The sequence below is a fragment of the Papaver somniferum genome, chromosome 3 (assembly GCF_003573695.1).
Source record: "Papaver somniferum cultivar HN1 chromosome 3, ASM357369v1, whole genome shotgun sequence".
NCBI lineage: Eukaryota > Viridiplantae > Streptophyta > Magnoliopsida > Ranunculales > Papaveraceae > Papaver > Papaver somniferum.
The window spans coordinates 176,548,985-176,574,593 of record NC_039360.1 but is presented as its reverse complement, the minus strand read 5'-3'; the positions used below and the strand labels follow the sequence as shown (position 1 = coordinate 176,574,593).

At 37.3% G+C, this 25,609-nt stretch overlaps 1 protein-coding gene and 1 long non-coding RNA gene across 8 annotated transcripts; both read left to right on the top strand.

Moving 5' to 3' along the window:
* Nucleotides 1-1,681: 1,681 nt before the first annotated feature.
* On the top strand, nt 1,682-5,041 carry LOC113358109. 7 transcript variants are annotated; one of them, XR_003364202.1, is made up of 4 exons: nt 1,682-2,017; nt 2,182-2,221; nt 2,386-2,515; nt 3,033-5,041. It is a non-coding gene; the product is annotated as an uncharacterized LOC113358109 (long non-coding RNA). The 7 variants fall into 7 exon arrangements; XR_003364205.1 differs by lacking the exon at nt 2,386-2,515; XR_003364201.1 differs by having other exon boundaries at nt 1,682-2,221.
* A 19,713-nt stretch (nt 5,042-24,754) lies between these two features.
* Nucleotides 24,755-25,585, top strand: LOC113360374. Its single transcript, XM_026603886.1, has one exon. The coding sequence runs from the start codon at nt 24,755-24,757 to the stop codon at nt 25,583-25,585; it is 831 nt and encodes a 276-aa protein (XP_026459671.1).
* Nucleotides 25,586-25,609: the final 24 nt, after the last annotated feature.

The window sequence follows — 25,609 nt, the reverse complement described above, 5'->3', positions numbered from 1 at the left end:
TAATCCAAACTCTAGTTATCTTTTAAGTCCTTTATATCTTAACTCAGTAATAATCAAGCAAATTCTCAAACATCAATTGTATACCTTAAGCATAGATTATCTAAACAAAGCATAACCTATCTAATTGAATCACAACTGATTAGGAAAATTACACAAACAATTTAAAACTCTGCAAAAGCAGTGAGTGAATGAAATATAATTAAATATTAGAGAAAATAAAATAGTTACCAATTATTCATGCGTAAATAGCTTCCTCATTGCCTTGGTTGTAGGAGAATTAGCCGCTCATCATGTTGGAAACACGCTCAAAAATCATTGTTATTGCTCAAAGGGTGTTTACAAATGATGAAAATGGAGAAATAATTCAAAACCGGGTTTTGTAACAATTGAGGACAAATTAGACACATAAATGCGTCTATCACCCGTGATATTTCAATTATATAACAAAATATAATGCGGAAAAGAAATAACACAGACACCAGAATTTTGTTAACGAGGAAACCGGAAATGCAAAAAAACCCCGGAACCTAGTCCAGGTTGAACACCATACTGTATTAAGCCGCTACATACTCTAGCCTACTAGAAATCAATCTCACACTGATTCAAGGTACAATTGCGTTCCTTACGTCTCTGATCCCATCATGATACTACGCACTTGATTCCCTTAGCTGATCTCTCCCACAACTAAGAGTTGCTACGTCCCAAAGTCGAAGACTTGATAAACAAATCTGTCTCACACAGAAAAGTCTATAGGATTGAATAAATCTGTCTCCCACAGAAATACACAAGAGTTTTTGTTCCGTCTTTTGATAAATCAAGGTGAACAGGAACTAATTGATAAACCAGACTTATATTCCCGAAGAACATACTAGCATTATCAATCACCTCACAATAATCTTAATCGACTAGTGAAACAAGATATTATGGAATCACAAACGATGAGACGAAGGTGTTTGTGACTACTTTTCTATCTTGCCTATCGGAGATATAAATCTCAAGTCAATATTACGATTGTACTCAATCACGATAGAAATAGCAAGATCAGATCACGCAACTACAAAGAGAATAGTTAGGTCTGGCTTCACAATCCCAATGAAGACTTCAAGTCGTTAACCTACAAGGTCTCGAGAAGAAACCTAAGGTTAAAGGAGAATCGACTCTAGTTATACAACTAGTAACACACGGGAGGTGTGGGAACACTAGTACAAAATTGGGCTTTCGTGACAGTATCCTAAACCATGACAGTTCACCAATGACCTGTCACCAAATAATAAGTTATGAGATATCGGCAACAGTTCTTCACAAGAACTCACACCAATAGTGGTAGACAATCGTGACTGTTTATAACTGTTACAGAATAATTCTACACACAATTTTTGTAGAAAAATGTTACTGTACATTAATGTATAATAAATGTTTCTAAACTGTTATTATTTTTCAGCTATTGTAACTGGTTCATATGAAAACTGTTATTGAAGTGGAGAGTTTTTTATAACAGTTCTTCGAACTACCGCCACTTCCATTTACGTGACAGTTCTGATCCAAAACTGCTTCTATTCGTATTGTCTATCATAGCGCAACTCAAGCGCACGATGTTGTCAGTTTGAGTCATTATCTACGAGTAGTGGGTCAGTTTTGTTAGTGGGTCTCTCTAATCTCGACTCGTCCGGCTCTCAGTAAACACAGTTTCTCAATACCATCCGTCCATCACCCATCTCTCTCTATTTTCATTAAATGAAAAACCTATCTCTTTCGATAATTCTAATCTCTGTAGAAGCAAATCTATCTCCCACTTTAATCTAGAATCTCTGTAGAAGCAAATCTATCTCCCACTTTAATCTAGGATTGCATCTCTTGCTGCAATCTCGATCATTCACTATCCATCTCGTGTAAAGTTTCCATTTTGTTTTTGTAAAATCTCTCTCTCTCTCTCTATCTCCATAAGAAACCAGACGGATCTCTCTATTTATTATCTTAGGAAACATTATGGTCCCGAGTTGATGTGATTTGGTACACGGTATAAGTTGTTTTAGATAATTTCGGTGAAATCCCTAGTTTATGATTTGGGTTTATCTTACTTTTTCCTATTTAGGTTAATTTTCCAGATATTTTTCTCTTTTGTTTGAAGCTCTAGTTTTGGATGGAAAGATCATTGTTGAGTCTCTTTGTTTGATATTGTAGGATTTCACCGGCCTGAGACCTTTGTATTTCATACCTCAAGGTAGTTTGTAAGTTTTCCTTTGCTGATTCAAAATTTAAAGTGTTGGCATGATTTGATTAGGGAGTGTGTTGGTAAACAAATTAGTGGTTTTCATATTTTTAGAGTAGGGTTTTAGTTATAGTTTTGATCAGAATTTTTAGTCAATCCGACTCTGGTTATGGCAGTTCGTTTCAAGGAACTTGATGAGGAAGAAGAGAGTTATTATCGGTCTGCGTAACCACAGAAGAGGAAAAGACTTTGGTTCAGTTTCCATGTCCTTGATTTTGGCAAGTGGTTTCCTCTTTATCAAAATTCGTATGACGATGATCTCTCTTTCTTGTTATTATTCTGATTCCCCCTAATTGTTAATTTGTTGTTCATAGTTATATTTCGAGTAGACAATTGTGATATTTGTTTTGATTTCTTAGAGGTTAATTTTACCGAAAATATCTCTACTTCTCCTCTCAGTGCATTATTAGATTTGGAATTCTAATGGTCTTGTGATGGTCTCTGCATGTCACATTAAGTTTGGTACTTTAGGATAAATTTCAGGTTTAAATCTTTGAATCAGCTTAGAAATTTTAACATAGTTGTATAATATCACAAAAACTTTGTCATGTACTTGTTTATCTTTATACGATGTATAGATTACTTAGAAAAGATGATGTGTCTCAGCTTTGCTTACCACCATCGGCATGAGCAATATACCTTTTAATAACATTATTTGGAAATCCTTATATAAGCAGATTTCATTTCCTTTATTCACTGTTTGTTTTTAGTTACTGAAACTAAATAGCGGTACTAAACCTTTCTATTCTTGTTTAAATTTCAGGGTAGCAAAAGTGGACACGAAAAGTATGAGTGTTAAGGCAAAGATTTTAGGTACAGTTGTTACCGTGAAAGTCTCGCTACTGACCCTTTATAGAGGAATGCCATTAACAAACTTTTCTGATCCAGGAGCAATGACGACAATTCATCACACTAAAACATGTCATATAAATTGGATGTAACAGAACTAAATGTTGGACAAATAGGTTAATGACTTCCATTGCCAGTAGATTATTATACTCTACGTGGTTTCTTGTTCAAGCCAAGGTAAGTAAGATATACCCATGTTAGTACTCTAGTGCTACTATTATGTACTATTGGGTGCCATTCAATCAACTCTACTAAGCTTAATTACAGAGTCAGGCTTGAGCTTTATGGATTTGTCATATTTTGTGTGTGAAAAAAGTGGTCATATTATTACTGCAGCATTTTGTGTTATTATACAAAACATAGCAGCCTTGATTGATTTCTTAATTTTGCACGAACAACTTCAGTCTGGAGGTTAGGATAGTTTTTATTCTTTTAAAGTTAGTATGGATTACTATACAAAATGTGTAATTCTTTTAAAGTTTGGGAAAATATAGAATCCATGATCTTCCCTTGTTGACTTGGATATCTTTTATTTGTTTTTTGAATTTCCAGGTGTTTGAGTTTCTTGAGTACATTTCCTCAGTCAGCTAAAGGCCGACTTACTTAAAAAAAATTAATGATTGCTTTTTCTAAGTGGCCGCTTGCTTATTATTTTAAAATCTAATCACTTGAAGCGTTCCACTGCAGTTAAATTTTCCGCCTGTCATCTTTACTGAACATATATTTGTCTATTTCTTGACCTAAAAAGATACTGAGATTTGGCATTATGTACATTTATTTGTTGCGTTAGACTTAAGTTCTGTTGATATCCAATGTTATTTTCTACCTCAAGTTCATATCAGGCTATTGCTCACTTGAGCTTCCAGTTCATTTGCTCATTCTTTCGTTGAACAGAGGTTTGTCGTTACTATTACTTAGGGACTGAAAATATTGCTGAATACCTGGGATGCTCAAATGTTCTTTCCTTCCATTCTAAGAAAGCAGAAAATTACCTAGGACAGGATACAAGATGCTCGGTTTTTTTCCTTGTTTACTTATTGTGGCATCACTGGCATGTTCAGTTGTATGCAGTAGATTAGCTTTTTACTTATCCTATTATACGGGTGCTTTGCTTCAGGAGTTCACAGTAATGGATGCAACTACATACATTTCTTCGGAGAGGTCGTCATCCCTTGCATTCCTTATCTAGTTTCAAGTAAGCCTTAAACGAATATATATATATATATATATATATATATATCTGGTGGTGGTCCTCACTTTCTTGTATAATGTCTGAAGTCTTATACTTCTGTTTTCTTTTGCCTCGTTCAAGTAGTCATGTGGTTTCTAATTGAGGTATCCATATTCCACATGTACATCAGGTTCGATACCTTGACCTTCATATATTTTCTGAATTACCATTATAACAATGTTTTGTAGTAAGAACAATATTTGTTTGTCTCTTCATTTTGATTTGTTCCGTGTTTTTACAGGACTAAATCAAATAAAACTTACAGTCCAATAATATTTTCCTTTCCTTGTGTGATATTCTATTTTTCTTTGTTGGATTAATCCATGGGATGGATCATTCATCATCAACTCGATCTTTGTTGCTATGATGCAGGATGTTCGATTTCCTTTCTTTGTCCCGACGTGTTTTGGATTGTGTCTACAGTTTTGGCAATATTTTATTACCTTGCAGGTATTGAGAGTGCTTTGCTCCATATGTTTCCAGTTATGGCTGCGACAATTCAAATTCTTCTGTAGATGGAGAGAACAACACCTCCAATCAGGAGGCAGTGGAAGCTACTAAATTTAAACCATTAAATTTCATGAATTTTCTTCTCATGTATTTTATTTATTATCTTTTGTTTTGCATCATTATGTTGAACCTTGAATTTCAGAAATAACCAAAGTATTTGAGAAATACAATTGTGTTTTTTAGCCCTGCTTTTCAAGTTAAAGTATCACATGTAACATTAACTCATGACGATAGCAACTTTTACACGACGATAGTTGTATGGAAAATCTGTTGGCTTGAGCTAGGTGTATGACGACAGTTCAACAAATAATGAGTCACATAAATGGGTTACTGATGACAATTCTATCAATAAATTTTACCCAGTATGACAGGTTCATTGGGAAACTGTTACCTTAGAATAAGATTTCATGACAGTTGTTTATGAAAGCCGTTACTATAGCTAGTCAACAATGACACGTTTATGACAACTGTTACCTTAAAAGAATAACTTGAGTTTTTCACGACAGCTTTACAAAGAAAATGTTTAATGTTATTGTAGGGTGTCAGCAGCGACATGTTTATGATGAAACTGTTACCTTATAGTCATGATTCTGTAACAGTTTCTTAAAGACCTTTCGTAACATAGGCTTTGGTGACAATGCCAAAAAAATTTAAAACTGTCACATAAGTAGTTTGGTGACAGTTTTTAACTGTCATCTAAACCCATTTTTGTACTAGTGAGTGCTTTGCTCCATATGTTTCCAGTTATGGCTGCGACAATTCAAATTCTTCCGTAGATGGAGAGAACAACACCTCCAATCAGGAGGCAGTGGAAGCTACTAAATTTAAACCATTAAATTTCAGAAAATTTTCTTCTCATGTATTTTATTTATTATCTTTTTTTTTGTATCATTATGTTGAACCTTGAATTTCAGAAATAACCAAAGTATTTGAGAAATACAATTGTGTTTTTTAGCCCTGCTTTTCAAGTTAAAGTATCACATGTAACATTAACTCATAGCGATAGCAATTTTTACACGACGATAGTTGTATGGAAAATCTGTTGGCTTGAGCTAGGTGTATGACGACAGTTCAACAAATAATGAGTCACATAAATGGGTTACTGATGACAGTTCTATCAATAAATTTTACCCAGTATGACAGGTTCATTGGGAAACTATTACCTTAGAATAAGATTTCATGACAGTTGTTTATGAAAGCCAATTACTGTAGCTAGTCAACAATGACACGTTTATGAAAAAACTGTTACCTTAGAAGAATAACTTGAGTTTTTCATGACAACTTTACAAAGAAAATGTTATTGTAGGGAGTCAACAACGACATGTTTATGATGAAACTGTTAACTTATAGTCATGATTCTGTAACAGTTTCTTAAAGACCTTTCGTAACAGAGGATTTGGTGACAGTGCCAAAAATTTTCAAAACTGTCACATAAGTAGTTTGGTGACAGTTTTTAACTGTCATCTAAACCCATTTTTGTATTAGTGGGATTAGTTTTCCTAGTTGCTAGAGTTCTCCTTTATATAGTTTTCAAATCAGGGTTTGCAATCCAAGTTACCTTGGTAACAAAGCATTCAATATTCGTTGTTAGATGAAAAACCTGATTCAACCAAGCTAATATCTTTCAACCGTTAGATCGAACTTAGCTTGTTACACATATGAAATGTACCCTCATTTAGGTTTATGTAAACGAACCTAAACGTGTACACCATGTTGGTTCACAAATAGTTAACCGAGGTTATCCATATGATTGCTCTCATATCAACCTTATTCATCTTAACCATAATTAGTTCAAATGACTCAAGTGAAACTAGTTAAAGAGTTGTTCAATTGTTATATTCTCATAGAATGATATAAGAACACAATTGAAGAAAAATCGGTTTGATTCACTCGAATCAATACATGAACATTATAGCCACTGTTCGCAAAGATTGCATTCCTTATTTTATAAATGTTTAAGTTCATGTACACAATCGATTTTAGAAAGTAACCACTTAAGTATGCGTACGGTTATGCGTACTTAAGTAACCGGATTTGAGTTTGGTTTGGTTTGCAAACTCAGACCTAAATTCATGGACGTGAACTTTCCGCCAGTATGCGTACGGGTACGCGGACTTTAGGTAACCGGATGAGTTTGGTTTGGTTTTCAAACTCAGCAGAAATTCACGGACGTGAACTTCCGCCAGTATGTGTACGGGTACGCATACTTACCCAGTTTCCTTCAACCATTTTGTATACACACAAGTATGCATACTTTTGGTTCCCAGTTTTGGACTTATACACTAATGTGCGAACACACTATGCTTAAATCCAAAGATGGTTACAAGATTCTAAACTCTTTATTTCAATTATTGAAACATTCTTAGAGGATGACGATAGCCGTTTTCATACACTATTAACATCAAATACATTTTCAAGATATTGAAATAATCATTATCGAAACATTCCAAGTCTACACCAAATGATTGTATCACACAAACCATATAAGATGTTACTCGATAATTTTCTCATGATATAAGATGAACTTGGTCGAAGCGAAAGCTTACCAACACATATTTCGAGAAAAATGTAAGCGAGATATACTCAGCTCGAAATCTCAAATGTGTATATAGAAAACTATATCGTAACACGACTTATGTCTCAATATAGGAGATAGTAGAAATAGACTTTCCAAGTGATAGATGAGTTTAAAGTCTCCACATACCTTTTGTTGATGAAGTTCCACAAGCTCCCCTTAGTAGTTCTTCGTCTTCAAATGATGAACGTTGTGAAGTCTAAGCTCAACTAAACAATCTATGTCCCAGTCCGAGGCATCTATAAATAGGCTAGAAATCAAGACTTATAGTTTTGGTCACTAACATTGACAAACATGCTTGAGATAGAAACGCATGCGAGTTCGACCGAGCAGTGCTCTAACACCTATGAAATCGGCAGTAGTGCGGATTCTCCATTTCTTCCTTTGTCGGCTCTCTCCTGATGGGAGGTAGTTTAGTCGCACCGTCTTGAATCTAGACTTTTAATAATTCGATCACCTCTTCAATGGGAAAAGAAAATTCTGGTTCTTCCTGGTCATTTTGTTGACGCTGAGCCGGCACTCTTGTGTTTTGGGCCTGAGTGTCCTTCCTTGGTGTTTTTGTAGGATGAGACGTTGGAGCATTCTTATGATGTTGTGATTCGGCTTTCCTCTTGCTTCCTTCAGCAACATTCATGGAAGGTTGGAGATTATATTGCTTGTTGATCAGGCGCCTGGCACTTCCTCGAGTTTCTCGTGGTTCCTCGACTTTTGCAGTTCTTGTTCTTTCCAATAAGGCTGGAGCAGTAGTTTCTGATCGCTTGGATGCTTCATGAAGTTATGAGAAAGTATGGAATCGCAGATTCTCCAGTAAATATCTGTATACTGGTATCATCCCGTTGATGCACAAGTCCACCAATTATTGTTCAGTGACATTAGGGCCATGACAATCCAAAGTTTGAATTCTGAACCTCTTCACATAGTCGTTCGGATGTTCAATGTTCTTGTGAGCCATTCTTCCTAAGTCAGAGAGAGTAATCTGCTCATAGATAAAGAAGTATTTCTTGTAGAAGGCGTTAACCATTTATCCCCAACTAGCGATGCTCCCAGGTGCTATGTTGTTGTACCAGGTGTATGCTCGGCCTGTCAAAGATTTCGAGAATTCCTCCAGACGGACGACATAATTGTGTTCGTGCTCTCCTAGTGCCTCCAGGAATAGAGAGATGTGTTCTCGAGCATTCCTTGTTCTGTTGTATAGTGTGAACGTTGGAGAAGTGTATCCCTTCGGAAGAGGAATTCTTTGCTTAGCAGCAGGATATGGAGATTGATGACGGTGAACAGATGATGTTTTTTTTTTCCTCGATTCTCCATGAAGCGTTCCAGGTCCTCACGAGTGATGAAGCCTGCACGTTCCTTTGTTGGTGGGGTTATCTGCAGCCTTATGCACCTCATCATCATCTGCTACATGGATCGGGGTGACTTCAGGATCAACAGCCGAAGATGTTTCTTTGGTTTTTCCTTTCTCCTGAGCTTTCTCTGACATATTGTCAGTGAGAGTTTTGAGATAATTGCAAAGCTCTTTCTGAGTGGTGGCCATGTCAATCTGATTTTTGGCGAGATTCTCTTGCACCTTCATGAGATCATCTATGATAGGTGAATTTTCTCTAATTACTTCAGGAGAGCGGCCGAACAGGGGATGGTCTCCAATGTTGGTTTGGGGAGGAGTGGTATCAACAACACCGGTGCTGGAAGCACGAGTAGTTTCTGGAGTACCACCGTTGTTGCTAGTGCTAGCGTTGTTTGTGTTAGGATTTTTAACTGAACCTGACCTAAGATCGACCATTTTGTAAAAGTTGAGATTGCAACCGAGAGATTAATCTCCCACTGTGGTCTCCAATCTATAGATAGGGAAAACGGTTCGCTGGTTTTTTAGGAAAGTGAAGAGACGATCGTGCGGACGAGATTCCTCAAGCGAGCAAACTGCTTAACCTCAAACAGATGCACTGCACGGGAGTGCTTTGAGTTCGAGAGATCAATCTGTAGGACTCCGGCTTAAACCAAGTCAATGGTCGTTTCAGAGTCAATTCGGTCGCAAAGAGTGAGATGGGTTGATCTGTAGGAGGGAAGCTGAGAATTGTGTGGATCAATGATGATCAAGGATTGTGGATGTGTTGTGGGTTTCTGCAAATTAATGAACTGTTAAGTTCTGTGAATAAGTTTCGATCGAGAGAATTGTTGTTTTTTCAGTCATCGATTTTGAACTTATTTATATTGTCAGAATAGTAAACACATTGATCCCAGTAAGTGTGACAGTTTCTTGAGTGAAAAGTGGGAAAGTGGGAGATCGTGGTAAAATCAGTTCCATGTCATGTGGAGACTTGGTTGATCCTCCACCCACTATTTTCTAACTCCCTCAACCGCTTGCACAACTTACTCACGTTTCTCATCGTGGATGAACACACATGTTGTAGGCCGCCAGACCAAAACCCTAATTGATATCCCCCATGTGTGATGTGATTGATATCTCACGAACGTGGAGTCTGCAAAGCAGACGTGTATTTGATTAGTCAGTCGTTGAATTGATTAGACAGTGAGTCTAAGTTTTGTTGAATTGAGCATGATTGATGAATGCTCAGTGATTCATGGATTGAACATGTCTGTTGAGACGTATAGTTCTTGAATAAACATGATGATAGTTTGAGCAAATATTGCTCGTATGATAAACCGTTGAATATTGATAGTTGAATCAACATTACCACTCTGAGCAACGTTGCTCGCGTCTGAGTAAAATTATTGAAAAATGATGGTTAAATCAATATTCCTCGTTTGAGCAAATATTGCTCGTCTGAGTGAATGCTCGTTTGATGAATTATTGGTAGCATGACCAAATAAAATATTAATTAAAATATTGGTAGTTGGGCTGAATATTATATAATTAATTAAGATGTTGTTTTCTGGATCAATCATCAAATTATTAGTGATTAAACTTGCTCAAAATTATGATTTGCAGAGCAGTTCGAAACCCTAATTTTGATCGATTGCTGATCAGTTGGTGATTTGTTGAAAATCAATCACTGAGCGAAGGAGGGACCGGATACATGGGATGATGGATGACCATGTAGTTCCTAGGTGCTCGTGTGAGCATGCACCAAAGTCCTTTGTTGACCAATTGGTGAAAGGATGATTAAATGTTGGTTTAATCATTTATTAAAAAAGTGTTTGTCCGAGCATTAGGTAATAAAACCTAATTATGGAGAAGTGAGAGACCGACCAAGAGGGCATGAGACCATCCCTTGGTGGTCATGGGACCAACTGATGGTTGTTTGAGCAAATTCCAAGTTGGTTGGAAAGAGTTTGGACCCGAGTAATTGAGCAAATTGGGTCAAAATTATAAAGATGTGTGGGAACGGCTCCTTGCAAGCCTTAGGGCTGGCCTTGGTCGGTCAAGGAAGCATGCCCGTGTCACTATAATGTCCTTGTCTCAGTCTGAGAGTTTCGGTATTTTTCGTTGTGCGTTTGAGCACTTTTTTGGGATTTCAGAAGAGTTTGATCTTTGACTGAAATTCTTGATTTTGCTCGAATGAGCAAGTAGAACTTTGCTCATTCGATCAATATTTTGAGAATATTAAAATAATAATATTTTAATATTTGACGTGAGTAGCCTAGTCGGTCGTGTGATCGTTTAACTTTTTGGCTTTTTTCATGGTTTGAGCAATATTTGAGCAAATATTGAAAACTATGGTTTTTTGCTCAAATGCTGGAGTTTCATGAGATGAGGGAAATAATAATTATGAAAAACAAGGGATTGCAAGGTGTGGGACTGGCCACGGCTAGGAAATGGTCGGCTGTCTAGGTGACCCGGTCCAGTGACACCTTCCCCTATTTTTATTATTTTTCATCGTTTGAGAGAAAATATGGAGAAACCGTGAGTTTTGCTCAAAAAAGGAAATTTTCTCGGATGAAGGAGTCTTCATGAGATTATGAAAATAATAAAATAAGAAAACATAAAGGAAGAGGCGTGGGGGACCGGCCGGCCAGTGGGCCTGGTCCCTAGGCACCTCTTTTTATTTTATTATTATTATTTTCTCTCTCCTATTTTGTGCAGGGTTCCTCGTTTATCCATATTTTTGAACGCACATTCGTGCATTTGGTTGCTCGTTCGTGCATCATCGTTGAGTACACTTGCACCATTTTCTTGGGGCTTACTCGGTGATAGTCCAGACGCCTGATTGTTGAGTAATTATTACAAATTCATGAAATTCAGCGGAGAATGATTCATGAAACGGAGTAATAAAAATGAATTTAGTATCTATTACTAATCCATGAAATTTAGTCGGGGAATTCAAGGAACGGAGTGATGAGATAAAATGGTTATCTATTACTAATCCATGAATCCAGCCGGGGAATTCAGGGAACGAAGTAATGAGATATAATAGATTATTTTCTAGGAATTCAGTGGATGAATGTCACGATAGAATTCATCTATTTGCAGAATTGATATATGAGATAGTTGAAGCATCATACTCGTTCTGAAGGGTGCATAGTCAGGGAATAACGTGCAGCGTCGACGTCCTGAAGGCAGTAAGCCCTCTAACAAACAATTATGTCTAGAGAGCTTCCTGAATATATACACGGTCTCTCTACATAGTCAGGGAACAACGTGCAGCATCGACGTCCTGAAGGCGTTAAGCTCTCTAACAAACAGTTATGTCTAGAGAACTTCCCAATAATTATTCTATATCGAGGTGGGTCTCTCTACGCAGTCAGGGAACAACATGCAGCGTTGACGTCCTGAAAGCGTTAAGCCCTCTAACAAACAATTATGTCTAGAGAACCGCCCAATCATTTGATTCTACATAGAGGTGATGATGAAATGTGTGAAGCATCGAACGCTCAGCCGGGGAGGCCTTTCGAGAAACATATTCATCATAGCTCTGAGAGGAACACTCACTCAGTCAGAGATCTTGAAACGGTTCACGGATTGTAAAATATGAGTCGTCACATGTGTTCCTGAAGCCGGGTTAGAAACATGCAGTATCATTATTTTACGATTTTGACCTTTGTCGAAAATCCACCATCGACATTTAGTCCCCTGCTTAGTGAGGGACAGTCATATTCCGCAGTAAGAATTGGATGGTGATTTTCCAGTGGACAAGATAAGCAGTCGAACTTAGTCGTACAAAGGCATTTTCAGAATCCCCGATTTGCTCCAATGATGTCATGTACGAGCAAATGCCCAGGTAAGGACTCTAACAGTGTGATAAAGTGTCATCTCATGAGGCACGGATGATTTGGATGACGAGACGTCCAGTTTTGGTCGGTTTAGCGTTTATGGGCCCAACCCAAAAAAGAAATCCTTGTTTAAGGAACAAACGTTTGTTCATTCGTTAGTTTAAGAAACAAACAAAATAGACTTGAGTCTAATGATAAAATTTTTGTTTATGCGCTTTCACGGAAGCCAAAATTTTATTTTTTAAATATGTGAGATTTCACAAAAGGGAATAAACTCTCGTTTCAAAGGTGGATGCTCGTACGAGAGAAAAAAAAAATTTTATAGACGTGCGTCTGTTAGTAATAAAATCTTCGTCTATGAGCTTTCATGGATTTTTGAAAATATACTCTTATTTCAAAGACATATGCTCGCGTGAGGGAGAAAAATATATATATTTTTTTTCAGATTCACATGAGTTTCACGTTAAAATATATTTTTTTGTAAAGTCAATGTTTTCATTTTGAACAACTGTTGAAAGTAGACAATTATTCATGGTGAAATAATGTTTGTATGTGAGTTTTCATAATGAATGTTCACGCAATGAAAAATCAAGTTTTGGTTTTTGAATAAAAAATTTGCTCGTGTTTGCAGGTTCGAGGAGACGAGCAAATTTTGAAGTATTAACTCTTGTATCACAATCACTACTGTTAGTGGAATCGTAAACATGTAAGAGTTGAAAGTTACCATTTTTGTAGACGTTGTTGTGAGCATCTTTATTCCATGATTGATTGTTTTGTTGAATCATGCGCTTTGTATGAACAATGTGCTGAAGTAGAAATGTTATGCATCCGTCACAGCCACTTTGCAAGAATGACTGACTCCCATGATGACACTTCCAGAGATGATGTTTCCAGAGATGACATCTCTACGGATGCAACTTCAAGAAATGGTATTTTTGGGACGTCTGAGTGATGGTGAGAGATCCTTCATACTGAGTTGTACTCCTGGTTACTTAGTATGAGTAATACATGGAGAGTTCTTCGTGGAAGAGTATAACATTGACAAAGCAGCACACCAGATAGGCTTTGACCAATGTGTTCGAACGTTCGAAGGAATAAACCATCAGTTGAACAAATTTAAGCTCATTTGGATTACACGTACATGAATAGTCGTGAATATATGTTTCCTTGATCTAACTGAGCCACGTGTGAAACTATGGGTTATATCGGTTCCTGGTCCCAGCAACTTGAACGCCTTCATGACTTTGTAATAGCTGCTCGGACTCCCTCAAAAGAACCTCATACTGTTGAGATGGTCTCCGCTCGGCCGAGATTGAAATATCCATAGGACGGTCTTGTTGTGAGACCGGATCGATGTGGATTACTCAGAAATAGCAGTAAGTCTTCGGGACAGAGAATCCATATGTAAGGATTATAGAATGATATTGAACACTGTAAAGTCCCCGACTGTTTCTTTGGTGAGTTGTTAGCGTTCCATATACCACAATTTTTTCTTGTCCGTGCAATTAGGATCATGAAACCAATGTCTGTTACTTCGTCTCAGAACTTTTCCCCATCGATCCTTGATGGTCTTCAATTCACTGCTTCCCAACAAACAGTCTTTTAATCGAGCGTTGAAGAAGAAGTTGGTGTAAGTACCTCTTCGTATAATCGTTTATAGCACTCCTTGAATGAAATATTAATAATTGTTGCTGATGTATCCAGGAGGAGATTTCGTGGATGAACAAAGTATTGACAATGCTCATTCTTCCTTGGAAAATGGTGAGACGGAGAATTCTCAAAACCCAAGACTGAATGAAGAAAATAATGATGCTAATGCTGATTCCGGCAATATTGATCCTCCGAACGGCTTAGAGACCCCTCAAGTAAGTATTACCTTGTACTTTCTTCATAGAAGTATGAAATTGATGATATGGGGATGAATAAATGAGAACCCATATGAATGAATGAGAAATTTTGCCGAAATACGTCACCAGAAAAATCCAGACTTCAGTCTTTCAGTAAAAATGTTGTAGAAGCTTCGTCTGATGTCGGATTTTCGCGATCTACCCATGTTTTTTCATGCCCGGGAAATTTCCAAGCTTTAACTAAGAATATTTTTGAGTTTTGAGCATGTTTAAGGGCCTAAATAGGCGAAACAGTAAACTTCCAGGAGACTTCCAGAAAATTTTCAGCTGGCATATAGTCCAATGTTTTGGCCACATCTCTTTGCTCGTTTATCCAATTGTTATGAAATTTGGATATGTTGTATAGAAAATCCATAGGAAGAGAATGATATATGATAAACCTTGGATTCCTCAATAATTGCTCCCAGTTCGTCGTCTTATACAGGGCAGTGTAAAATCCCCACAGACGAGCTTGTTGCGAAACGTGTTTTATGACTTTCACGCTATTTTCTCATGTCTTGAATGCATAGTAAAGAACTTAGATAGTGTTACTTCACTTACATGTTGGATTTTATTATTGCCTTTTGATTTTCATGCTTGGAGCGTCCTAATCCAGCGTAATCTTCATGTTAGGTGCCAAATGTCGAAGTAGAGAATAATAGAGCCAATGATGATTCAAACCATGTGGTGAATCGAGTTGATGATGTTACCATCTCTGTACCTCAATGCCATGAGAATGTTTCTACTGAATTTGCCGAAGAAAATGAAGCTCAAATCACCATTACTGCATGGGTAGAAGAAACCATACCCAGAATGAAAGAGATTGCTCCAATAATAGAAGAAACTGTTCCCACGACTGCTGAAGTTGCTCCAATGATAGAGACACGCATGATTGTGCATAAATATTCTACTGCAGGGATTGTTTGTGTACCTCCGTTTGGTGAGTTACTCCCGTACCATGAATTAGTTGGTGGATTTAGCATTCCTATTGTGTATGCCGGCATGTATATATGAGGAGCTATGGAAGAGGTATGGTCACATTGTTGTTAATAAAGATTCCAAACGAAGTTACTTCTTGACAATGCAAGTGGGAACCATCTTGTGCGTCATAGACGATATACGAACCAGAGCTAGAAGTACCGTCACTCCAGATATACTCTTTGATTGGGAGTACAACCTGAAGAATTCTGAGGAACTGGGTATCAATGTGGGATGGATTCGTGAGAGAATTGAAGCCATCAAGGAAGCAGTCGAGAAGAATGTACCTCTGACAAGTGATGTTGTGATGAAGAAGGAGGCTAAAGTCGCCCAGTTGGTGGAAGAGTTGGAGCGGGAGAAAGCAGCCTTGCGAGACCTGAAGATTGCAGAGGAGCAAAAATCTTTCTTTGCTGATTTCCTTTAGTTTCCTTTCCATAATATCTTGAACTTCTGCGAGATGTGAGGTTTTACTTTGGTTTTGATTTTTGATTGGTTTTGGATAAGTTAGTGATTGAGGATTTTCTTTCGGATTTGATAGAGATTTTTCTTTGAATAAAAGAACTTTGATAAATTACTGAATTAAAATACTGGATGCAAGTATTGCAACGTTTTGGAGGAATTGAAAATACAGGTGAAAGAAAATCCTAAAATGCATTGGGCGTCTCGAGCATTTGTTCGTTCCTTGAGTAAATAACATCCCAAGACGCTGAATGCCTCAGGCGTCAAAGGCTTTGAGACAATTCTCATGTATCACTGGCACGCTGGTCCTGCCATCCATGTTGATCAGTTTGTAGTATCCACCAACCACGGACTTAGCGACCATAAAAGGCCCTTCCCAATTAGAGTTTCTTGCATAATGGAAATTGTGTTTCGTTGCTTTAAGAACTAAATCCCCTTCATGAAATTTGTTAGGCTTGATCGTTCGTGACCTAGAGATCTTCTGCTGATTCGGCATCCCTATGATGATGGGGTTCCATGCTCGTGTTGTCGAAGCTTTCTGACTTTGTTAGCGTTTGGTGAGTGCTAGGTTATTAGCAAGATTGGATCCCCGGACCAGGGTAACATGTTTGAAAGTTTATAATATGGACGAATGAGGGGAAATAAGACTTTCGTGAGTGCGGAACCTTTTGATGAAACATGCGCATTTTCTTCAGGTTTTTGCGTCAGTTCCATCAAGGCTTTGACTTCATCCATATGCTCGAATGATCGAGTATCCTCTAAATCTTCTGAATTGGAGCTTTCTTCAACAGATAAATGTGCGATTGAAGCTGTGGGAGTCACTTTTTCAGCATGAATCCATGTTCGTCCAAGGATCATATAGTATCCTGGGTCCTCCCTAATTATGTGAAATTTGGTTTCTGCCGAGGTTGAACCAGTTTTCATCTTGAGAATGATGTAACCATACGCATCCCTGGAGACTCCTTCATGATCTTTGACTGAAACGGGAGCATGAGTGGCTTCTTGTCGAGTGATGCTTGCAGCTCTGAGAGTTTTCAGAGGGATGATATTGACAGCAGTGCCAACATCGACCAACGCTCGCTTGAATTTATTTCCTTTGAGATTGACTGTGGTGAGCAGTCCCCAGTCATACATCTCTTTGTCAGTGACTGGAGTCTCAGGGAGCATTTCTGGAGTGCAGAGTCGTTTCCAGGGCACTATATGGTTCAAAGCTGCAAACATGTACATCCTTTGAGCCTTTGATAGATAAAGCAATTCGCAGATGTGCTCGATCAATGACTGAACTTCTTTTTTGACTGGTTGTTCAGAGAGTGTGAAGGTTCTGATTGGGAGAGGATTCTTGTGTACTCCTTCAGTCCCCAGTTCTCGTGAATCGGCCTTTTCTTTGAATATGCATTTCAAAGTTCTGAAATCACTTGTTGGATGACTGACATACCTATGAAATCGGCAGTAGTACGGATTCTCAATTTTTTCCTTTGTCGGCTCTCTCCTGACGGGAGGTAGTTTGATCGCACCGTCTTGAATCCAGACTTCTAATAAATCGATCACCTCTTCAATGGGAAAAGGAAACTCTGGTTCTTCCTGGTCATTTTGTTGATGTTAAGCCGGTGCTCTTGTGTTTCGGGCCTGACTGTCCTTCCTTGGTGTTTTTGTAGGATGGGACGTTGGAGCATTCTTATGCTACTGTGCTTCGGCTTTCCTCTTGCTTCCTTCAGCAACATTCATGGAAGGTTAGATATTGTACTGCTTTTTGATCAGGTGCCTGGCACTTCCTTGTGGTTCCTCGACTTTTGCAGTTCCTCTTATTTCAAGTAAGGCTGGAGTAGTAGTTGTTGATCGCTTGGCTGCTTCATGAAGTTCTGAGAAAGTATGGAATTGCAGATTCTCCAGTAAAGCTCTGTAGACTGGTATCATCTCGTTGATTCACAAGTCCACCAATTGTTGTTCAGTGACATTAGGGTCATGACAATCCAAAGCTGGAATTCTGAACCTCTTCACGTAGTCGTTCGGATGTTCAATGTTCTTTTAATCCATTCTTCCTAAGTCATAGAGAGTAATCTTCTCAGAGACGAAAAAGTATTTCCTGTAGAAGGCGTTAACCATTTCTCCCCAACTAGCGATGCTCCCAGGTGCAATGTTGTTGTACCAGATGTATGCTCGGCCCGTCAGAGATTTCGAGAATTCCTTCAGACAGACGACATGATTGTGTTAGAGCATAGCTCGGTCGACCTCGCATGCGTTGCTATATCAAGCATGTTTGTCAATGTTAGTGATCAAAACTATGAGTCGTGATTTCTAGTCCATTATAGCTAAGTCTCAGACTAGGATAGAAAAGTGTAGTTGAACTCAAGGACTTCATTGCGATTCATCATACAACGACGAAGATCTACTCAAGGAACCGTTGAGCTTCATCAACAAAAAGGTATGTGGAGACTTAAACTTATCTATCACTCAAAAGTCTATCTATTCTATCTCCTACTTCTTATGAGACAAAAAGTCGTATGCTATATAGACTGGATCATACACATTTGACATTTTGAGCTGAGTATTCACTACTTATCTTTTTCTCAAAATCGTGTGTTGGTAAAGCGTTTCGCTTTGATCAAGTTTATTTTCACCTAGTGACGAAAGTCATGAGAAGTTTCAATTACTTTGAGAATTGCTCTGACGTGAAACAGTCTATGAATAACGGCTATATAACGTCCTCTGAGAATGTCTCAATAATTGGAATGAGAGTTTAAATTACATAACCATGTATTCCTTAACCCGAAATTTTCGAACTTTGTTGATTGAGAGAAACCGGAGGAATTGGCTTGGCCAAGTCCGCGAACTGACGGAAGTTCTCTTGCCGATAATTTCTGCTGGGATTTTCCAAAAACTCGTTTGCGTGTTTAGTCCGTGAACTCAGTCCGCGAACCTAGTCCGCAGACTGGCGGAAGTCTCTTTGCCGAGATTTTCTGTCGAGTTTGGAAAACTCTACCGGTTGCCTTAAGTCCGCGAACTTGTTTGTGATCTTAAGTGGTTAGGATCTAAAGATGTGCTCTGAACATGAAACTTAAATTACTAAGGAATGCTTTATGCAAACCGTGGCCATAAAGTTCATGAGCCGATTCATCGAATCGAATCATCTTTGTTTTAATTGTGTCTTGTGTAGTTACATAAGATCTCATAGAAATTGAACAACTCTCTAACTAGGTTAATATGAATTGCTCATATGGTTAAGATTTTGGGTTACTATGTTGAACCAACATACACGTACACGTTTGGGCATGGTTTTCATAAACCCAGTAAACTTCTACCCAAGTGTGTGTAACAAGATAAGTTTTCGATCTAACGGTTGAGAAATATTAGCTTGAATCTAAATCAGGTTTTCATCTAACAGTGAATATGGATTGCTTTGTAAGTAAGGCAAAACCCTGATTTGAAGTCTATATAAAGGAGACATCTAGCATTGTGCAAAACTAATCCCCACACGTCTGTGTGATACTAGTGCGCTCGCTAGAGTCGATTTTCCTTTAACCTTTGGTTTTCTTCTCTAAAACCAGGTTAACGACTTAAAGACTTCATTGGAATTGTGAAGCCAGACCGAGACTACTTTTATTGTAGTTGTGTGATCTGATCTTGCATCTTCTATCGTACGAGTACAATCTTTTGATTGGATTGAGATCGTGAGAGTTCTCCGATAGGCAAGATAAAGAAGTCACAAAGATCTTTGTCTCACTGTTTGTTATTCCTCGACAAACCGCTTGTGTAGTCAAGAAGGATTGTTGAGAGGTGATTGATTAATCTAGGTTGTTCTATGGGAATATAGGACCGAATTATCAATTGGTTCATGTTCACCTTGATTTTATATCTTAAGACGGAACAAAACCTAGGGTTTTTCTGTGGGAGACAGATTTATCCTTTGATAGACTTTTCTGTATGAGACAGATTTGTTTATTATCAACTCTGCGATTTTGGGTTGCAGCAACTCTTAGTTGTGGGTGAGATCAGCAAAGGGAATCAAGTGCACAGTATCTTGTTGGGATAAGAGGCGTAGAAGTACAATTGTACCTTGAATTAGTGGGAGAATGATTGGGGTTCAACTATAGTCCAGTCCGAAGTTAGCTTGTAGTAGGCTAGTGTCTGTAACGGCTTAATATAGTGTGTATTCAATCTGGACTAGGTCCCGGGGGTTTTCTGCATTTGCGGTTTCCTCGTTAACAAAACTTATGGTGTCTGTGTTATTTCTTTTCCGCATTATATTTTATATAATTGAAATAATACAGGCTGTGCGTTAAGATCATCAATTGGAAATCCAACCTTTGGTTGTTAATTGATATTGATTGATCCTTGGATATTGGTCTTTGGTACCGTCCAAGGTATTCCTTGTATTTGATAAAGACTCGCTATTATTTTTAGCTTGAGTAAAAATAAAATCAAGAGAGAGATATTAACTCTTTGAGATACTTTAATCTAGATTGTGTCTGACTGTCTTGTTGATTCTCTAGCAAAGTATTTCAGAGGAAGTCCATACAGATTTCTAAGCGAAATATTGGGTGGTGTTGTTAGACCCCCGCTTTTTCAATTGGTATCAGAGCAGGAAAACACGTTTAAGACCTAAGAAGTCCATGTTTGTAGCGATCTGACTCTATGGACGGAAGTGCTATCTCTATAAACGTACCACCAGTCTTCGATGGCTCAAATTATCTATGGTGTAAAGTTGTTATGCGCACATTTCTTCAGTCGCGCGACTTCCAATCATGGATCTATGTTGTGAATGGCTATGAAACTCCAGTTTTTATGGAAAGAGATGCATTTGTACCTAAAGAATTTCTTATGTATAATGCTGCCGAGTTAATTGCTGCAAGGCAAAACTCCGACGGGCTAAAAGCCATCCTACATGCTATTACCCCAAATCTTCGACATCATGTGGCCTTGTGCACGACATTTAAAGAAGCTTGGGATACTTTGGAAAGTGTATTTGAAGGTAACCCTAGTGAAAAGGAAGCTAGGATTCAAAACCTTAATTCCGAATGGGAAGACCTTTATATGGCAGAAGAAGAATCGTTTGACAATTTTTATCACAAACTGTCTGAAATTGTTAATGCATCATGTGCATTGGGTAAGACCGTTCCTGAAAAGGAAATTGTGATGAAAATCCTCCGATCGCTGCTATCCAGATACGAGTCCAAAAAACATGCCATCGTTGAGGGAAATAACCCTAATACTCTTTCGCGAAACACACTTGTCGGAAAACTTAGAATTTTCGATCGCGAATACATGTCAAGAGGTGACCATATATTGTTTAGCAATCACGTCACTTCTCCTGATTGTAAGACCTGTCGTCCTAAATTGACGAACAAGAAAAGTAAGAATTGTTTTATTTCTACGTTGTCTCTGTTTATACAGAAACTTAAGAAAATACTCAGACGTAGTAAAAGAAAGTCTCAAAAAGAAACTCCGTTAGTCAATGTAAAGGATAAGAATATCCAAAAAAGCCGTACAAATGAAAATGGTCTCACGTGCTATAAAAGTGTTCAGGTCACTTCGAAAGATCCAGAAACGGAGGTAAGAGAGATAACTAAATCATGGATGAATACTCTTGATTATTGTCCTGAGAAAATGTATGATTGCTCTCACAGTATTTTTGCTGAAATCATTCTCATAATTCCTTCATGACATGTCTGTCTGTGTCTCATGAGTGGGGTCAGCAAACCTCTCCTGATTTTGTGTTGAACTCCATAAGGTTCTCGGAGAAGGCTCTACCAAATCTCTCTGTTCATGTGAGTTCATCTCAGGATCATCTTAGCACGATAAATCAAAAACAGTCATGCTCGACTAACCATTATATGCAGAAAAAGAAAAGGAAGTCTACCTTTCATCAAAAGGTGTTTTCAAAAATGGTGCAGGATTTGCAAAGATTTGCAGTCAAGTTTTTTAAAGCTGTGACTACAATGGATAGGAAAGTTCTTCATAACTTTCCTTTTCAAATAGATAAGCAGAAACCTATTGGAATGGGTGGTTTCTCTCTTTGCAAAGATTATCCCAGTCCAACCTTGGATTGGAGGCCTTATGCTCAGAAATCTTGTTGAAAAATGATTCTTGTATTTTATTCCTATTATACAAGAATCATGATATACAAGAGGACTGTAATATAATCTTGTTATTTTCTGTTTGTGCTTTTACCAGGTCTTGTTCGTGAACGGCTTCAGCTTTTTGGATAACCAACTTCTGTTAGGGTTTGGTAAAAAGGGTGTTTCTGGGAATTCTACACATGTATTCCTTTTAAAAGCTCTACCTCTTCAGCACTCTCATTTCATCTTCTCTATCATGTTCTCCTCTAGTCTTTCAAGTAAAGAAAGTGATGTATGGACAGTTCTTTTTCCTTCAAAAAGGATTCGTTTCGATTCTTTTGACAATGAGACGTGCTACGACAAACATGTCTCTTCTTATGATGAGAACCCTACTGTCTCTCAGTTTGATAAGCTCTCTTTAACCGTGAATCTCGTCTTGGAACAAGTTCGTGCTCTGAAAAATGAACTTGAAGTTTCTTCCAAAAGACTTGAGGAGAAAATGGATAGTCTTGAATCCAGGATTGACCTAATCGAAGATGAGCTTGAAGAATATAGAGAATAGGAGAAGATTATTCAAGGTGAGTGAAATGATTGTTAAGAGGTATAAATACCTAGTAAGTCTTCTTTTTGGATTAGTTGGAAGAATAACTAGCGTTTTGAATAGCGAAAATTGTGACTACACATAGCTATTTTTGTTTTCATCTTCTTATGTTTTTTTTTTAGGTTTATTGGTTTTCAAATTCTAAAATTATTTGGAGGATGATATTATTGCAATATTAATCTGTTTTGAAGTATTGCAATATTTTTATGGGATATGTATTTTTTGCGTCCGTGAACTTGAAGGTCCCATATTGTGTCAAAAGTAAAGTCGTTCATAAATTGGTATTCGTATTGATGAAAGGACGAATGGACTTTTGACAATTAAAAAATTTATGCCTATGCAGTCAATTATTTGATGGAAAATAGGATGAATTTTTTTGTTTGACAAGGATAAAGTCTATTATGTCGTTATGCAAATAGTGATGGAAAATAGAATAGATCCTTGTATGTTATCCACGGTATTGATCTTCATTGATCCATTTTGTTATGTTTTACCGTGAAGGCTCCATTGTGTATCTTATGTTGAGCACCTTACAACTATGTCGATTAATATTGGCCTTCTTGGTTGTTCCATGAGATGCTATATTTTAAACATGCTTGAACTAAATTAATCATCTTGATTGGTTATTTAGTTATTTGCTCCGAAAGTCTTCTTTTGTCGAGCAAAATCTTTTGACAATTAAATTGATTGCTTCGGTGATTAGTTTGGTTGTGTATTACAATTAGATTAATTATAGGTTCTCTTGTAACTAATCTAGTTGAGTTTTTCATATATTCCACAAGTTCTTGTGTTGAGTATATGAACGGTTATACTAATCATGTTCTATTGGTTAATGTAGTCGTATATTCTGTACAGCTTTCCTTATGTTGAGTATTTGAACGATTAAGTTAGTCATCTCCGTATGATTATCTTAGTCGTAGCTTCCTAAGTTTTCTTATGTTGATCACAATCAATTAAATTGATCACTTTTGTGGTTTGATTTAGTTACGTATTCCGATTAAATTAATCATGGGTTTACTTGTGATTAATTTGATTGAGTTTGGGATAGAGAAAATCATTTCCATGGTTTTTGGTGTCCAATTAAAAAATCCTTCTTTTCTTTCAAAATTAAGGTCGCTCTTGTTGTTCTTTCGGGAATGACATCAAATGGGGGAGAGTTCTTTTGAACTTGTGCTTAATGGTAATATCTTGCGGGGTGTGCGGCTGTGGAATTTTATAGGGGTTATCTTGTATCTTAAAACTCCTTGATGAATGCATTTAGCTTCGGTTTATGATTGCATCTAAATTAAGTTGGTATGTATTTTTTTTCTTTTAGTCTATGAAATGTCTCTTGTGGAAATTTCATTATTATCCCGTTCTTTTACCTTTGCTAATTTTATTGACAAAAAGGGGGAGAAAGAATGTAGTTCACACTACAAATACATATGGTTTTCGGATCATTGTGTAAGGGGGAGTGGTTTCCATGATCGAGATGGAGTACTGACTAAGGGGGAGTGATACATATCACCATAGTATTGTTGTTAAAGTCGTGATGCAATTGGACTTTGATGTTACATAATGATACTATGACACTGTATAATAATAATCGAGAATCTCGATTTGCGGGAACTTTCTTCGAAATTGGACTAAGTCACGCTATGCGAATCGGGCGATCAACTCAGGCGAAAATTCTCTTTTCCAGATCTCGTTTTCAGGGCTTGAAGCATTTAATTCAGGTGAAAATCTTATCTGTTTCGTTTGATTTACAATGATTATTGAGTATTAATTGAAGTGTTTACATGGATTGTCCCAAAAATACTTCGATTAATCATCATAGTTCTGAAATGGATAGCTTTAGTAATGGAGAAAATTTTAAGAAAATTCCTTCGATTCAATTACCAGATGATTTGTTTGAAAAAAGTTTAGATCCTTGGAAGTTTTCTCTTATTGGAAGGATTGATTTACAGAAGATTAAATTTGTTGATGCTTCAGTTATTTTAAGGAGTCAATGGAAGTTAGTGGGTGATTGTAAACTCATTCCTCTTGGAAGGGTTTTTTTTGCAACTAAGCTTGATAATGATCAGGATAAACAATATATCAAATCTCAGAGATGGGAAGTGTTGAATTAGATTTTACAGGTTAGGAACTGGGTTTACAACTTCAGGCCAGCAAGTCAAAGAACTTCTAAAGCAATGGTATGGGTTAGATTTCCTGGTTTGGGATTGGAATTCTGGAATGAAAATTTTTTGTTTACAATATGTAAGGAAATTGGAACTCCACTCAAGATTGATAATGCTACAACTAGATGTGAGGTAGGATATTATGCAAATGTTTTGGTTGAGGTTGATTTCTCTCAGCATATCCCTAGTAAAGTGTGGATTGGAACCAAATATGGAGGCTTCTTTCAGGATGTGCTGATTCCAGATTGTCCAAAATTTTGCTCCTCATGTAAGATTGTGGGACATTTGAACTCTGAATGCAAATTTAAGAAAAACACAGAACAAGAAAAACCTGTGGAAAGTGTTCCTAAAAATGATCAAAGAAGGGAGCCACAAGTACCTTTTGATATTTGTAACCCTGTCATACATGAAGATTCAGTAGTAGATTCAAATAAGGATGTTGTTCAAACCAATTCTTCAAATGTGGAAATTATTTCACAAGGAAGCAAATTCAGTGCTTTAGAAAATGTTCCTCAAGAAGAAGTACTTGAAGAGGTAATTATGGAAACTCCTAAGATTGTGAAAGTTGTTGAAGCAAATACCTTGAATAACAGTACTGTCAAATTTATTAATGGTACAAATGGTACATTTGAAGAGGTTCCAATACAAGTTACTTCTTGGGCTAAAGTAGTTGAGAAGGAAATGGTTACATCTACTTCAACTAGTACTTCTGCTTTAGTTAAAGCTCATAAAAGTCTTAATGCTCCTTCAAAGGTAAGTGGTCAGATTCCACAAAACAATAAGTATAATTTTAGAAAACAGCCTGGTAAAGGGGGAACTAAGGATCCCCATCTTAAACAATGAAGATAATTTTTTGGAATATCAGGG

What these genes read in the sequence shown, in the direction of transcription:
- LOC113360374 (XM_026603886.1), top strand. Translation starts at nt 24,755, where the DNA reads ATGGTATGGGTTAGATTTCCTGGTTTGGGATTGGAATTCTGGAATGAA.